We start from the raw sequence: 16,328 nt of genomic DNA, 5'->3' as shown, positions 1-16,328 counted from the left end.
AACGTAAATATTAACAGTGGGGGGAAAAAAAGATAGGAATTAAAGGTAGCAATTTAAATATTGCTAGCTGTAGCTTCATATGTAGCATAGATACATTATAGTAAAATCTAAATAGTAACTAAAATACAGTAAGTTTGTGGGAAGCTGTGGAGTATATGAACGTGTAGCAGAAACTGAAATGAAACAAGTGTATAATGCTTACAGTACTATATAAATACACAACATTTAATTGGTATAATTATTACCTTTTTGCATTGGTTAGAGGGTCAGCTTAGCAACAACTTCAAACGAGTAGTACAAAGGCTTCTGACATTGTTAGCATGCTAGCTACTGCTGAAGATATGCCAGTACACACATGGGTTCGTGAATTTTCTGTGCCTCCATCAATTCAATAAAATTTTTGTTATATAGCATCAAATCATAACAAACCTTATCTTAAGGCACTTTACATAGTAAGGTTAAGACCTTAAAAAAATGATGGCGAAACCCAACAGTTCCCACAATGAGCAGCACTTTGTCTGAACTGGAAGAAACCTCCAGCGGAACAAGAGTCCGTGTGGTCGACCATCTGCCTCGACCGGTTGGAGTGAGCGGAGAAAAATGGTGAGGAGAGGTGGGTGGTTGTAAAGCACCATGAAGGACAAAGAGGAGGACCTGCGAGACATGATGGACAGGAGCGTTCCAAAGGACTTTAAAGGGCCTAAGGCAAGAGGAACCTGGGGGGGGGAGGGCCTACATCAAACTGCACTGACTCCAAACCACATCATTCCAGGCTTCAAACTAATTTTCAACAAAATTCCACACAAAGTGCATAGAGAACCCCCACAGTCGTCTCAGGCACATGTGGACGTGCTAGTCTTCAACTCAACCTCTAAAATTACTAAGCTTTTGGCTGACAGCTAGCGGCATGGGGCCTTGGTAGGGGGTTTCCAAACATGGTGTCAAGGCCAATCGTAGAATTTACGTGGTTTCTCACAAAATTGTTGCTTTCAGCCTTGGTTATGGAAGAATATGACTGTGTGTGTGTGTGTATGTGTGACAATAGGAAAAGGACGTGTACAACCACGCCTCAAAGGAGCGTCAGGCAGTTGTTCCCTGTCTTCTGTCAGACTGACACATTATCCGTCTGCTTCCTCTTCTCTGTGCCAACACACACACACACACACACCACGGGTTTTCTGGTCTTTACCCTCCGTCTCACCCGCTCCACCTCTTCCTTATCCGACTGTGTCTGTGGGCACAGGCGTAGGAGGGCGGTTGGTGAGGGTGTGGTGTTTGCCGATGATGTGATGTGTTTGAACAGTGCTTACCTCCAGGGTATGAGAGAATGAGATGACGTTGTGTGTGTGTGTGTGTGTGTGTGTGTGTGTGTGTGTGAGAAGGAGAAAGACAAAGAGAGGTATTTGCCCCCCCAGAGAACACAGTGTACACCGATGTTACAAAAAAACAGCGTCCAAATCCAGCGGGGGGCCAATTCATCGACTCCTCTCAATGGGGGCTTGACAACAAAGGCAGTTTTGGTTTCATGATGTCATGGTGGAATTTCACCTCGTGCAATCAAAGTACATCCACAACTCCACAAACAAAGCATCACTCCCAAAGCCCCTCTATTTGGTTCAATGTAGCCAGGAGAACCAGTGTGTTGTTCTGGGTCTGACGAGTGAGGTAAGGAGGAGGATGGAGCAAATCCTTTCAACAGACACATGCACACACATACACACACACACTCACATATACACACACTCACATATACACATGCAAAACCAGATGGCCCTTGGCCTTTTTCAGTGAGCACAATACTGTCTTAATGAGCGTTTCACTGAATCCAATAGGACACCGGCGGAGGTAATGGCATTACCAGCATCTCCAGCTGAGTCCCCCTGCTTTTCATGTGCATGCATACATGTGTGTGAGTGTGTGTGTGTTTATTTTATGGTCATCAAGGGAATTCTCCCTGACAAGACCACCACGGTAATGGAATACATAGCAAATCCCACCTTCTCACTTTCATTGTCCCTGTAATGACCGGCCTGCTCGGCATGTTGTGTGTATTTATCACCTGGATCATAACGGATAATCCCATCACAATATGCTCCCTCAGTGTATACACTATATATATATGTGTGTGTGTCTGTGTGTGTGTGTGTGTGTTTCAAGGTGCCCTCAGCTTGTATTATACGGATCTGTATCTCGGGTAACCTGTCCGTCTGCAGTCTCCCCTCCGCTGTGCTGAAGTCTGCACTTCTCTGCAGGTTTCCTGTTGCCATTGTTCTGTTCTCCCTCCTCAAATACCTTTCCGATGCAATATTTCATAAATTTCCTCCGGTTCTTTTTGAATGAAGTTCCTGAATGCTACTTTGCTTGGCGTGTTTTTTTCATTAAAACAAATATATGGGAGAGTCAAGGTCAAACAGTCAGCCTGCAAGAAAGTAAATGTTTGCTTTTGGATACAAAAAAGTGTGTGTGTGTGTGTGTGTGTGTGTGTGTGTGTGTGTGTGTGTGTGTGTGTGTGTTTGTGTGTGTGTGTTTGTGTGTGCAGATATCGGATGTGTGCATTTCACTGACATCATATATTTACTTGCACATGTTTATGATGTTAGTGTATGTGCGTGTGTGTATATGAATGAATGTTTTATGTATGGCTTGGCACAGACTGCTCAAGTCAGCATGAGTTGTCTGGAAAATACACAGAAAAACTTAAATGCTGCTTATTGCAGTGAAGTATTTTGAAGACATGATGACCGCACACTAAGTTCCAATGATTTTATTGGACATAATGAGAACATGAACATACCTTCTCAAACCACATGGGACATTAGTGCACATGTAAATGTAATTTACATAACTTATAGATGATTTTGATGATGGTGGTGGAGAGCTGAATGTCTGCATTTGTTTTGTTTCTCGACTCATTTATTCAGATTTTTCCTTTGATATATCTCCTGTCTGTATGAACTCTATGTGCATGTTTGCATGAATGCTTGGCATCTGCATTCGTGCATGCATGTGGCATTTATGTAAGTGTATGTTTCTGTTCCTACGTGGAACCGAGCTCATGCATACACACATGCAGTGTGTTGCATGAATGTCGGTTGCATGTGTGTAAATGCACGACTGTGTATCCTCCTCCTCCTCCTGGTGGCTGATGGGTACCAGACACATGCTGAGGGGCTGCCTGGCGCCTGCTCCCAGGCCTTCTATATGGAAACAGTTAGGAGCCGTTACGTCAGCAGGCTGCGGCACTCTCTCTCTCTCCACTTTTCCACTCACACACAAACACATCTAAAGTGCACTCACACACGCTACATGCACATATTTTTCACAGAACATGCCCGTTTTCTCTTTCTCTCTTTCTTCTCTCTGTGTTGCCCCCGTTTTTTCACACACTTTCATCTCAAACGCACACTCATTACACACCAACGCTGCTCGAAAGTTGCGTCAGCGCAGCATTCCACTCTTTTCCACGCGTCACCAAGGATGGCTGACTCCAAACAGCATTTCTTGCCCTTTTTTTTCCATGGAAAACGCTTGTCCTTATATAACCCTGTTGTCTGGCAGCCTGCTCGTTCTAGTATTTGTCTCTGTCTGTCTCCCTTTCTCGCATCCCTATCCATCTCTCACGCAAGCGGTCGAAAAGTCGAGCTCTGCGGGCTGAGGGCCTGTGGTAGCTCCTCTCTCCTCCACGGTAAGGCCAAGAGGAGCCTTGGTACAAACACATGGGTCCAATATTCTCCTCCTCCTGCTGCCCTCGTGCACTCATCAGTGCATTCATAAGTCCGACTGAGTTGTAACTCATGTTGAAACGAACGCAGGGAGATAATTAGTGCATTCTGTGCAGCAACAGGCTGTAGAGTGTGTGCGTGTGGTGAAGAGGAATCCCTGCCTGACTCTGGGGCTCACCAGGCCTCAGGTAATCCAGCTTAATGCAGTTAGCGTTGTCATGGCCACCTGTGTGTTACACACTGCAGCGTTACAGCAAGACAAGAGGGGGTGTCTAGACGGGCAAATCAGTGGAAAACAAAGAAAGTCTGCGAGAGGCAAACCGTGCGGTCTGGGGCCTCTTACATGAACAACAACAACAGAGCTCACAGAAATGGGTCATAGTAACAATTACAGATCCACCCAGTTGATTTCTATAAAACCACAAAGGCTGATTTATTATATCTTCCGAGGATGAAGGTGATGAAGCCCCCACACAGAGGTTTGCACCAGGAAACAGATGCTGTCATCCTGAGAACTCACTGCATAACTGACTGCTGCCACCTACTGCTGGCTCCCAGTCAAACTCAGCAGCTCGGGTTTGTCCTCCGACAGGAAGGTGAGAGGCGATCGATACTTTAGATTCAGCAGACAGGCCGGCAGCAGAGTGAACGCACATCAGTCTGTCCGTCGTCAGGTTTCATTTCAGGAATCAAACTAAATGAATGGACAAAAAGAAAAACTGAGAGAGGGGGGGGGGTTCTAACTTCTTTTTTCTCTGTGTATGAGTGAGGCACACCCTCTTTACTGTCAGTCACTGTGTGCGTGTTAGTGTGTTTGTGTGTGTGTGTGTGTGTGTACTCACACAAAGTGCTGACAAAAGCAGCTGTTGGTGCTGACATCTGTCTCTGTCTTTCTAATGGTGGAACAAACTGCCTCTCTCTCAGCGTCAGCCCCATCAGCACTCTCTGCTCAGGTCCAAAACCCCATCAATGCATCAACACACACACACACACACACACACACACACACACACACACACACACTGTCCCTGCAGCTACAGTCAGCAACACACAGCAGCACATATCCCATATCCCAGCGTCTGCACCTCTAAAAAACCACATCCCGGACCAGCACAGAAGAAGACAGTGCTTCAGGTGGATGTGGCTCCGCTAACTCAAGGTCAGACACTGCCTCATCCCTCTGAATGATGGAGGCGAGTGAGGGAAGAGGTAGACGACCGTAATCGTTGGTCTGTGGTGGTGACACACACGTATGTGTTAAGAGTTTCCCCTCAGGTTGCAGAGGCTGCAGGAGTTTTTGAACCAACATCGAAAGACAAATTTGATTAAGAACCACAGCTGCCGCTTCGCAGTATTTCAATGCCCGGACTTTTATATTTGATCTGGTTTAATATTCCCCTTTTTTTCCCGCTGCCTTCAAATTAAAGTGATAAGATGACATTATCAGGTGTGAGATATGTGTTCCTGACTGAATCAACACTTTAAAGAGCAGCAGACCAATTGTTGTCTGGATTGGGGGATTTATTTTATTTGAGCTTGTCTTAATAAAGCCTAAATATATCTGTATATACGTATATATAGATAAGGCCATATATATACAGTTTATGTACTGTATGTATGTATGTCTTTATATATCAATACTCAGTATATATAGGTAGCTAGGTAGATGGATGCAAGTATAGATATATAGATAGATAGATAGATAGATAGATAGATAGATAGATAGATAGATAGATAGGTTGGTATGACTTTAACTTGTTATCTTTACCTATTAAAATTTGATAGGTTAAGTTAAAATGCTGATATTTGTTGATTAATTATTATACATTATTATTATTGATTAATATAGATGACATTTTTTCATTTTTTGCTTTATTTTTATTTTTAATTATAGACAGTTTTTAAGCTGGGCCCCAGAAGTCACATCTGTAATACACCATGCCAATGTGGTGCCTCTCATCAAACCATTCATTTTGATGATGATTTATGTTTAAAATAAGAGAGACAAATATCTGTCACACAGCAGATTAACGCTCACACACACTCACTCACACACACACACACACACACACACACACACACACACACACACACACACACACACACAGTGTCTTCTCTCTTCGGTTATCTTTTCTCCTCCCTGTGTCTATGACCTCAGAGCCACATGCAAGCTATTTCTGTTCAGTTGCTTCTGGCTGAAAATGACTTCATGTCTGATTTTGTTTGAAACAGTCGGGTGGGGGGAGGGCGCTCTGTATCACTTGTATTCAGGGAACATGCACTGCATTGACACAACATGCTTTGACTGCTCACTGGCCCATTTAGGGGTTTGATGCACCTGGGGCAGGACTGTGCTGCAGCTCGTCTCCAACTTCCCCTTTTGTTTTTTGGGGAAATCCCAAATGGTTCTCCGGGTCTTAGATCAGCCAATCATTCTGGTTTCACTTCCCTGTCTTGTTTTTATCAGTTTCATCTCCCCTCAGCCCCCCCCCATCTCTTTCTCTCTCTCTCTCCTTCACCCCAATAAACAACAACAGTGCACTCGTTCTCTGTAGTTTCAGATTCATTTTCCCTCCTCCTCCTCCTTCTCCCCATGACTGGAGTCACTGGAGACAGGTAGGTCTGCAGACATGAGTAATGTGGCTCAGACTGACTCATACAGCGAGACATCAGCCGTCAGTGTGGAGCCAGAAATGACACAAGCACAAGAACAAACACACACACATACACACACGTTATATACTGCATCGACACACAGGCAGACTTGTTGGTGCCAACAATATGAAACCCAGTCATGCAATTTTCCATTATCATCACCTTATATTGTGTGATCATTATTGAGAAACTTAAAATGAAGCCAGCAGTGATGAGATCAGACTGTTAACAGTAAACAGGTCTGTGACACAACACACACACACACCCACACACACATATCTGCCTGTGTCTGGAGCCTGTTGGGTTTTTACATTAAAATATGCAACAAAGTGCATGTTGACAACTCATAGTTTTCTCTTTTTTATATTTTGCAGAACATTAACAACTGAATTATGTTGTGTTTTATTTTTGAATAATCTTCAATTCGGCTGAAATCTACAGAAAAACAACTTGAATGATCTTCAAGTGTAAGTTTATAATCATAATCTACACTTAATTAGTATTTATTGTGTGGTTTATGTAAAAAAAACACACACACAGACAGACATTCACAAACGTAGTCTCCTCACTGCGTTTATTAAGCATTTATTATTTATGCAAGAGTAATGTGAGGTGTCTCCATTTTAATGCCTACTAATGGCTTTTTGAGTTACCGCTGCCAGCTATGAATAAATCATATCAGTCATGCTGCAGCCAATACCTCACTCACCCTGGCAGCACTGAGCTGATCTATAGGTATGTGGTGTGTGTGTGTGTGTGTGTGTGTGTGTGTGTGTGTGTGTACGTTTACACATTATAATCTCTTTCTAATTCACAAAGAAACTTAAAAGGGTTTAAAGAATAAAAAAAAGCCTGAGGTCTGTTTTGTTGTTGTTCTTATCTTGATAACACAACACATGTAAAGTGTATGAAAGTGTGTGTGTGTGTGTTTGTGTGTCTCACAGCAGGTTATAAGTCACCCTTAACAACATCAAACACTGGAGTGCACATAGATCTTGATAGATGATCATAAGTGTGACGATACTACACATACACAGTGTGTGTGTTTGTGTGTACAGCAAATCATGCATGTTCACATAATAAGTAACACACTGTTGAGACGGCAGATATTCTGACATTATCTGCTGTGTGTGCTAAGAAAAGATATTTTAATACACATATTATAATGTTTTCACCATTAGGAAATATAGCTTCCAATATGCAATTCATAACAACACATCAAACACTGTCCAGTTTAATAAACGTCTTTGCAGTCTCATCTAAATTCAAACCTTATATTATTGCCTTTGATGGTATTTAATAGATGGCAGTCGGATTTTTGTCTGTGTTTTTATTTCAGCCACTGACGTCATGCAGATCTCTCTCTGCCCCCCCTCCCTCTCTCTCTCTCTCGTGCACTGCACTGGCTGGGCTGAAGTGGAATGGGAACATATCGACCCCTGGATGGCTCAGTATTGACGACTGGGTGGATTTCAGGAAGTGACCTTGGCTAACTCAGGCGAGCACATGACCTGAGGCCGGCTCGTTTTCCCACACAGCTCATCTCTGGCACCAGCTCTGACAACACACAACAGCTTTGTATCCGAACTGTGGTCGCTGCAGTCTGATCATAAGTCGCTGTCGTCATCCCTAAAATGCAGTCATGAAGTTGGTAATGGGAGTGTGTCCTTAGCTGTGGGGGGGAGTTTTTGACAGCACACATTGACTCTGTAGGCAGAGCTCTGGTGCCACTAATGAAGTTATCGATGACACAGTTCAACTCGAGTGTCCCTTTGTTTTTTAGATGGAGAGTCAATGTACAAGGACCCTGAAAGTGAAACACATAAATGGACCTAAGTCGTCATTTAATTGTTATATTTGCTCTGGAGCTGTTTCCAACTTGTCTTCACTGAAAAAAGCTTATTCTCAATCCACTTATCCACATATCAACACAACTACCCAAACATATATTTACTGACTCAGCTGTGGTCTTATCCAGATGTCTTTTAAAAGGCCCCAATCAAATGGAGATGAATGGAATCATGTTTGTAACAGGAATATTCTTGGGTTTCTTTCCTTTTTTGAATATTAAGAGCACCACGAACAAAACTTCATTCACTTTCATGGTTTTGGGATGGAGGCCGAAATCAGAGTGGGCTCTTGGGATCCCTCTCAGAATCAGCAGGAGTCGAAACGAGAACATTTGCTCCATGTTTTGGGCCTAAACACTGTGATCCACACACAAACGCAGCTCCGGAGACAGATACCAGTGGACATTTAGGCTTAAAACATGGTTTAAATTACGCTGTTTCGAGTCGGGTAGATAATGAGTGAATTTTCATTTTCGGTGAACTATCTCTTTAACAATCTGTACAAAATATTAACAACATCCATGAGAAAAGACCAAGTGGAACATATAAAGTATCAGAAGTATGAAGAAGTATCATAAACATTAGTAGTGAGTGTAAAACTGAGCCCACAGTACATTCAGTGCAGTGTCTGCACAGGCCTGCTGTCAACAAGCATCCCACACCGCCCCCGGGTGGCTGACAGAGGCATTACATCACTTTTGACCAATTCCAATCGATCCCACCAGCCTCCTGTCACTCATCACCGTGACTCCGCCTCTCCGTGAGCTGATTGGAGGCAGGGTTGTCAACGAGCCAATCGCGTGGCTCTGCCTCCTGTTAACAGGGCTCCTCTTCCGCGTGCCCTGTGTGGTGCAGCTATTTATAGAAGCCTGGGGGGGGGGCAAGGAGGAGGGAGCAGAGAGAGGGGGGAGTTAAAGAGAGACAGAAAGAGAAGAGGGAGGATGATAGGAGCTGAGAGAGAGAGAGAGAGAGAGAGAGAGAGAGAGAGGAGAGGAGAGCAGTCATTTTCTCAGGACACTTTTCATATTGATCTCATCTTTCCAACTGCATCTGCCTGATTGATGCTCTTCTATAACAGGCTGAAGAGAGAGGAGGGACAGAGCTATTTAAAGTCCCTGTGTACAGAGGGAATGGACAGCAGGAGGACACACCAGGAATTACATGATTCAGTGTAGTCCTGTACCAAGATAAAACTCACAGATTAGAAAGAAGGCAAATGATACAGACTCGTGTCACAAAAACACACATTGCATTTTTTTTACTTGCAGTTATTTTTGAAATATTTTGACACGTTTCTCTTTAGGGCTGCGACTATCACCTACTTTCATGATACGTTATCCCATCATCTATTTTTAGACTAATATCTATATCTTTATATATCTTTTCTGTCTATACAAAAGACAGAACATTTTGAAATCCCCTCAGGATTGATAAAGTATATATCTGTCTGTCTGTCTGTCTGTCTGTCTGTCTGTCTGTCTGTCTGTCTGTCTATCTATCTATCTATCTATCCATCCATCATTCCATCCATCTATCTAAATCAAAATACTTGATGATTAACTTTCTCCTAATCAATCAACTGGATTATAAAAATGTGATCTCACTTTGTATCCAAATCTTGTGGAAAAACATCAGGATGGTTAATTTGTTTAGAATTCTTATTGGCTCTGCTAGTTTTTTTTCTAAATAATGACGTCTCGTAAGCGTGTTGTGCACGACACAATAATAAAAAATCAATCAATCATCACCTTAACTGATCGAACGCCGTCTTCTCTCACTGAAGGAGGAGTGGAGTAGAAGTCAGGTCATCAGTGAACCTGAGAGCGGATGCAATGAAACAAATAACCAAACGTAAAGTGCAGTTTCTTCTGTCTGAGGACAGTGGGTTTCTAAGAAGTAGAACAATGGCCGACACTGTCTTGTAATTCCACCAGTGATATATTGTTCATTACTGTAACTGCCGGGCCTGCACAGCCTCGCAGAGAGGGGTCAGTGCACATGAACGCCTTTCCTGTTGAGATCTATGGCCTCCGATGACGTCTCCCTCTGGGTTTCGTTTGAGGGCTTATTTATGGTCCGTGTCTTCTGGTGGTGAAAATTACAGGAGGCTGAATTAACTGGGGGACCCTGGCCCCATCGACCCCATCACCACCACCACCAACCTATACCGCTCTTTGTGAATTGTGCACGCTGCGTATGTCATCTCTTAAGTTTCCATTAAGTACAATGGCCTGCAGCAGACTGCACATGGCATCCAAAGACTGTGAAATCAAATGACTCGTGTGCCCGGATGATTCCACCAGGGCCCGAAGGTTTCTCTGTGTCAGTTAGTTGTTGAGCTTAAATAATAAAGCTCTTGAAATTAGATTTTTTTGCACATAGCACTCTACAAGTCAATGTAGGACCTAGTTTAGCCGCTGTTGCATGAATCCCTGCAACATTTGCAATCATTGAATTTAGAGAAAGCTGCTAAAAATAGAGTAAAACCGGGTCATTTGGTGCCTGGAGGTTGATATTTGCACTGAAGGAGTTTGTCCAGTCATATAAACTCCAAGGTTCAGGTGAAAAAAATAGTTAATGACAGAAAAGCTATTAAGCCTTGTTATTAAGTTATGAAAATGGTTTTTAGAAGGATTTTCCTATGACTGTTTACAAATGTTCTTGTATTCCCTTCAAATAAAGCATTTATTTGTGACAGCTAAACTCACTATGGGCTTTTTTCTTTCCCTTAATGGATTTGTCTCATTTGAAGGTGAAGGTTTGTGGGATTTCACAAGAAAAAACGACAAAAAAACATATTTGTTGTCTTTTCCCCCTAAATGATCAGCTGATCTTTCTTGGTGGGATCCTTCAGTTGCAGTGGAAGAACACGACATGTGATTAGAGATCTACATCCAAACTCCATGTGATGTAAAGTGCAGATGTAACCTGCTCCATGAACGTGCTCACTTGTGGATGTCTGCTTGAAGCATGAGCCCGGATCTCATCTCCTCTCCTCGGATTTTGTCTCACTACATTTTTGCCCCCCCCCCCCCCCCTGCGTGACACGCATTTTACGCACGGGAGAGACCGAGTGGGTCGGGTCTGTGTTTACTTCCGGACTCGGATTTAGACTCCGCTCAGAGAGCAGCAGCCCCAGTGGTGGTTCAGGCTGTCAGCTAGCACGGTAGCCATACAAGGCTGCATGACAGAGGTTACAGGGTTGACCGGCGGCTCCCCCCCGACAGACCAGCCTCGCTCGGCGCCTCTGCAGACCGGACACCGCGACTCCGGGCGGACCCGCACCGCTCGCCCCTCCGCTCCCTTCCGCGCCTCAAAGTCACCCGATGCTGCGCTCCCGCTGCCAGCTAACACGCCGACCGGACCGTGCTCCTGCCGCTCCGTGATCCCCGCTAGCCGCGGATCAAAACAAGGACGATCGCTCAAAGTTTAAGCGGCGTTTCGCATTCGACCGACCCGGGATCCAGCATCTGGGAGAGAGACACGGGCCCCGGGGGACAGCGACGGGACTCGGGGGGGGTCCAGGCGGCCAGGGCAGCGAGTGTGGTGGCTGGATAGACTCGGGGCTCGCCTCCAGCTCCTGGTGGATTTATCCCCTGCCGGCTAACGTTAGCTCAGCTAGCTGCACACAGCACCATGGACTGGCTGATGGGGTGAGTACACACGGCTAACTTGCTGAGCTAGCGTGCTCTCGTCTGACAGGTCCAAGTGCGCAGTCCGCCAATCCACCGCGCCGGGACTGACAGCGCCGGGGTCAGCGTGAGACGGGTGCACCATCGCGTTGGACACTGTTCGATTCCCACTTTGACGCGTTAATCCGCCTCTTAAGCGGGTAGCGTGTTGCCTAGCGTAGCTTTAGCATATGCGATGCTAGCATGGGAGCGAAGCTGGGCAGCGGCAGAGCGACCCAACGTTACCCCCGGAGCAGGCGGCTTTTTGGGGCACCTGTGTGGCCCGCGGGTAACTGTCCAGCCTGAGAACATTGATGTATTGAGGGTCTTATTTATAGGAATGGTAACACAGCAGATGGGCTGACGGCAGCCGCCTGTCACTGTGGCTAACGCGGCTCTGCCCGGTTTGAGTTTATTTCCTGTGCAAGGTGCGCCGGGGTCCTGGAACTAGCGTTAGCCGACATGCTAACCTCCCAATGAGCCACATTTGGGGAGACGACAGAGGCTCCTGTGTCATAGAGAGATCACTGATGGAGAACATGTCTGTCATCCCTGAAGGATGAACACAGGTTACACAGATGTTATGTGACCCCCCCCCCCCACACACACACACACACACACACACACACACACACACACACACACACACACACAGTCTCTGGGTGCACTGTGGTTAGAGGTTAATCTTTGTGATATTCTGGCCTTGATGTTGCAGGTGACACAAGCTGATGATGCTGTTTCCTCACTTTATTCTGTTGTGGTCCATGTCAGGAGTGTGGTGGCCATCACCAGTGGATGAGGGGGACCATGTCTCAGAATGACACCTGCTGTGAAGCCAAAGTTCGAGGCCTTTGGGTGCAGCCGTGACATCAGTAACCTCCCAACAGCTTAGTCTGGAATCGTAGACCTCACATGAGTTATCTAAGCATTTGCTATGCAAACATTAAAGCCACTGGATGGTCTTGTCAGAACGAAACTCGAGTTTGCATGAAAGGAATCACAGTGTTTTTTCTTGCACATCAGTGCTTTAAAGGGATAGTTCACCCAAAAATGAAAATTCACTCTATCTACTCACCACTATGCTGATGGAGGGGGTGGGTGAAGTGTTTGAGTCCACAAAACACTTAAGGAGTTTCAGGCGTAAACACAAAATGCCTCCATACTGCTCCTGTGGTGTCATCCAAGTGTCTGCAAGCACAGACATTCAAATTCACATCAGTAACTAGGAGGAAGACAACAGCGGGTAAATGACGCCGTTTCGAGTCGAATTTGAATGTCAAACTCCTACAGTGTTTCGTGGATTCAAACACTTCACCCACCCCTCCATCGGCATAGATGTGAGGAGATAATGAGTGACTTTTCATTTTTGGGTGAACTATCCCTTTAAGCTTTAATACACCCTGTGATGCTTCATTCTCAGACACAGACTTGGACTTGCACAGACAGGTGGGTCTCTGTGACATTATTATGTTATTTTTCCTGGCTCCTTATCAGGTCGCACTTTTAAAAGCAGCTCAGGGTTTAGGAAGGGTGGAGGCCTGCCGTCGGGGGTGTTGCTTCACATCGTGACATTTTGGCTGAGAGATAACCAAGCGGGCCCCAACCAGACTACGAGCCAGCTGCCACCACTGTTTCTTAAATGTTACCACTGCCAAGGAGGTGCCGTTATTGGCCCCATCGGCTGGTCTGTTGATTCGCAGGATATCTGAGAAACTACTCTACAAACCTAAAGTAGAACTTTGATTAGAAAACTCTTAACTATATCTGCAAAGTATAAGAGTTATCCAGTGTTTTTGCTCACACCGATTTTTCACCATATTTACAAAATGGCCTTTAACCCTAAATATTATATCTCTGTATACGATATTAAGATGAAACCTTTTTGGTATTTCTATGCATGTCCTATTTTTCTGCAGCTTTTTGTGTCACACTATGAGTTCTTCCTTGTTCTTCCTTACTTTTAATTCCCCCCTAATGCTGACACTTGTTTTCCTGGTTTTGGTAACTGCTTCTTGCATTGACTTGTCTCAAGTTGCATCTGTTCTCTCCGTTGTAAATGGGATTAGTATGTCTACACCTCCTCTGCCATTTTCACTGAGTCACCCACATAAAATAATAATGTCTTTGCCCCAACAGTTTGCGGCGTCAGATCTAAACTGGTTTGCTCAGTGATCTGTTTGGAATTCAAGAGCAACACCCAGTTACTTCTCGGCATTAAAGGAGCCGAGGAGAGTGAGGAACCACGTCTGAGTAAAAAGAGGAGGCCCTAGTATGAGTTTGACAACAGCCAGGATAACCATTAATGTTAGTGAATGAAGTCGGTATTAAGTCACAAATCTCCACCATAGGAAATCAGTTTTTTATGGACTAAAACCCTCTAAGTAAATCAGTGTCATTTCCTAAAAGCTCCCACAGGAAACGTGCTCACTCATGACAAGGACAGTAAGGTATGGCGTATTACAACTGTCAGGTCCGTCCATCTAACTGTCACCCATTGATGGCGCTTGTGCGTGTGGAGAGTTTGTGTTTACCTGCATCGTAAAGGAGCACGTTGTTTACCGTGTATCGGGTGTGGTTTGTATGTGAAGTAAATGCGTTGGGAGCACACTGACAAAGCGGAGGCCATGAATGAGTTAACCAACCGTGTAATAACTGAATACAGACCCACGCTGAAGGACGGCCGCTGCCGGGACGTATGGAGGGAGGAAAAGAGAGAGTGAGAGAGTGAGAGAGAGAGAGAGAGAGGGCCTGATGATGATGATGATGATGGAAGAAGGAGAGATGGCGTGGTGAGACCAGCTGATTTGGGGAGAAGTGTGCAGATGTAAAGAGAGAGTGAGAGATGGGATGGAGGAAGGTGAATGAAAGAGGAGAGATGAGGCATGGTTATCTCGATCTTATTGGATGGAGGAATGGGACATGATTTTGACCAATAGATGGAAAAGAGGGGTAAGAGGAAGGAGATATAAATGCTCCTGATGGAATGGTTGGTTTTAGATGAAAATAGAGGAAATTAACAGGTTGGGGGAAAGATTGTGGTGTAGTTTATAGAAACTTCTCTGTTTTAGCACCTTTAAAACTGTAGTAGTGTGGATGTTGCCCGAGGTCTATAGCAGATGAGAAGCCCATGACGACCTGCTAATGGTGAATGGAGAGAGAAGATGTGCAGACAGCGATATGGAAGCTTATGTTTGCGTTTAACAGAAATCTCTTTTCTGCAGGAGGCTACAGAAGAACACTTCTCGGCATTTGTGTGTATAACCTGTGTGCTTGCCTGAAACAATGCAAGTCAGAATGTGTTAGTGCACCACACACAGCCCGGCCTGCGTGTTTATTTTGGATGGAGCGCATTATTTCAGAGCTCAGTGACCTCATCTGTCCGGACTCAGAATCAGACAGGATGCTAAATCACTGGGGAGATGTGCGACGCCTAAATGCGTTTCTTCCTGCTGGGTGAAATGAGCAGGCTTTGACAGATGTTTAATCCCCTTTTGCTTTTGAGTGATGGATTGGTAATGCTGAACGAAGCGAGAGAGGGAGACAGAATGGAAACTGCAGCAGCTAAGTGGAGTGTTGTTTTCGTCTGCCCGACCCAACCTGAGATCTAATGTACACTTATCTCGCACTGCATCACCTGAGACTTAATGGTATATAGGCAGAGTATCATTATCCTGCATCTTTGGAGTAATGCTAGTAATAGTATGGAAGATTCCAGTAATGAAGGGCCCTCTGTGGTCTCATTTCGTGGAGAACTGATTTTTGGGGATGATCATTAGAGTGGTTTTCAGTTTCTTATATTTCATTAGAAGATTCTTGTTTTGTTTTATGGTTTTGGACAGCTGTCGGCATTCGCAGACTTAAAGGGAACACACCCGTGAAGTCCACCAGTCTGCTAGTGCTGTCCGGACATTAGGATACAGCCCAAACCACGAGGTCGAAGGAACTGCCTGCACAGCTCATGATCATATGTAAGATCAGATCTGGGGAAAGCTACACAAATATGTGTGCCGCATTGAAACTGCCCAGGAGCACAGTAGCCTCTATAATTCATAAATCTAAGAGGTGTGGCACAACCAGGACTCTTTATGGAGCTGACCGCCTGCATGACCAAATCTGAGCCACCGGGGCAGAAGGGCGAGGGTAACGGAAGAAGTCAAGGTTAAGCACCCAGATCGTGAGAAACAAGATTCTGTGGTCTGATGACATTAAACCATGTGGCTTCAGGTCTGGTAGAAAGCAGACATGACACTTTGCTATCCTCGCGTCTGAAGTAACTTCGAAACTTGTGAAGACGTCCCCATAAAAAGTGGAGTGCCAGATATCTCAGCTGTCGGTGGTGTCAGAGCCGCTTGCTTGCAAACAAAGTATAAAGTTGACATCTGATATATTTTTCTCCCTCATCTCTCTCCGCAGTGTCAGGTGACTGGTTT

At 44.9% G+C, this 16,328-nt stretch overlaps 1 protein-coding gene across 1 annotated transcript in view; it reads left to right on the top strand.

The window, feature by feature from the left end:
- Positions 1–11,321: 11,321 nt before the first annotated feature.
- The window catches only part of mob2a (MOB kinase activator 2a), a 60,179-nt gene continuing 55,172 nt past the window's right edge, over positions 11,322–16,328 (top strand). Inside the window, exon 1 of the mRNA XM_034589181.1 lies at positions 11,322–11,880. Coding sequence (XP_034445072.1) covers positions 11,864–11,880 — 17 coding nt within the window. The 5' untranslated portion in view covers positions 11,322–11,863. The remainder of the gene's footprint in view (positions 11,881–16,328) is intronic.

The sequence above is a fragment of the Hippoglossus hippoglossus genome, chromosome 6, assembly GCF_009819705.1.
Source record: "Hippoglossus hippoglossus isolate fHipHip1 chromosome 6, fHipHip1.pri, whole genome shotgun sequence".
Classification (NCBI taxonomy): Eukaryota; Metazoa; Chordata; class Actinopteri; order Pleuronectiformes; family Pleuronectidae; genus Hippoglossus; species Hippoglossus hippoglossus.
The sequence above is the reverse complement of the archived record's forward strand: the minus strand, read 5'-3'. Positions and strand labels throughout refer to the sequence as shown.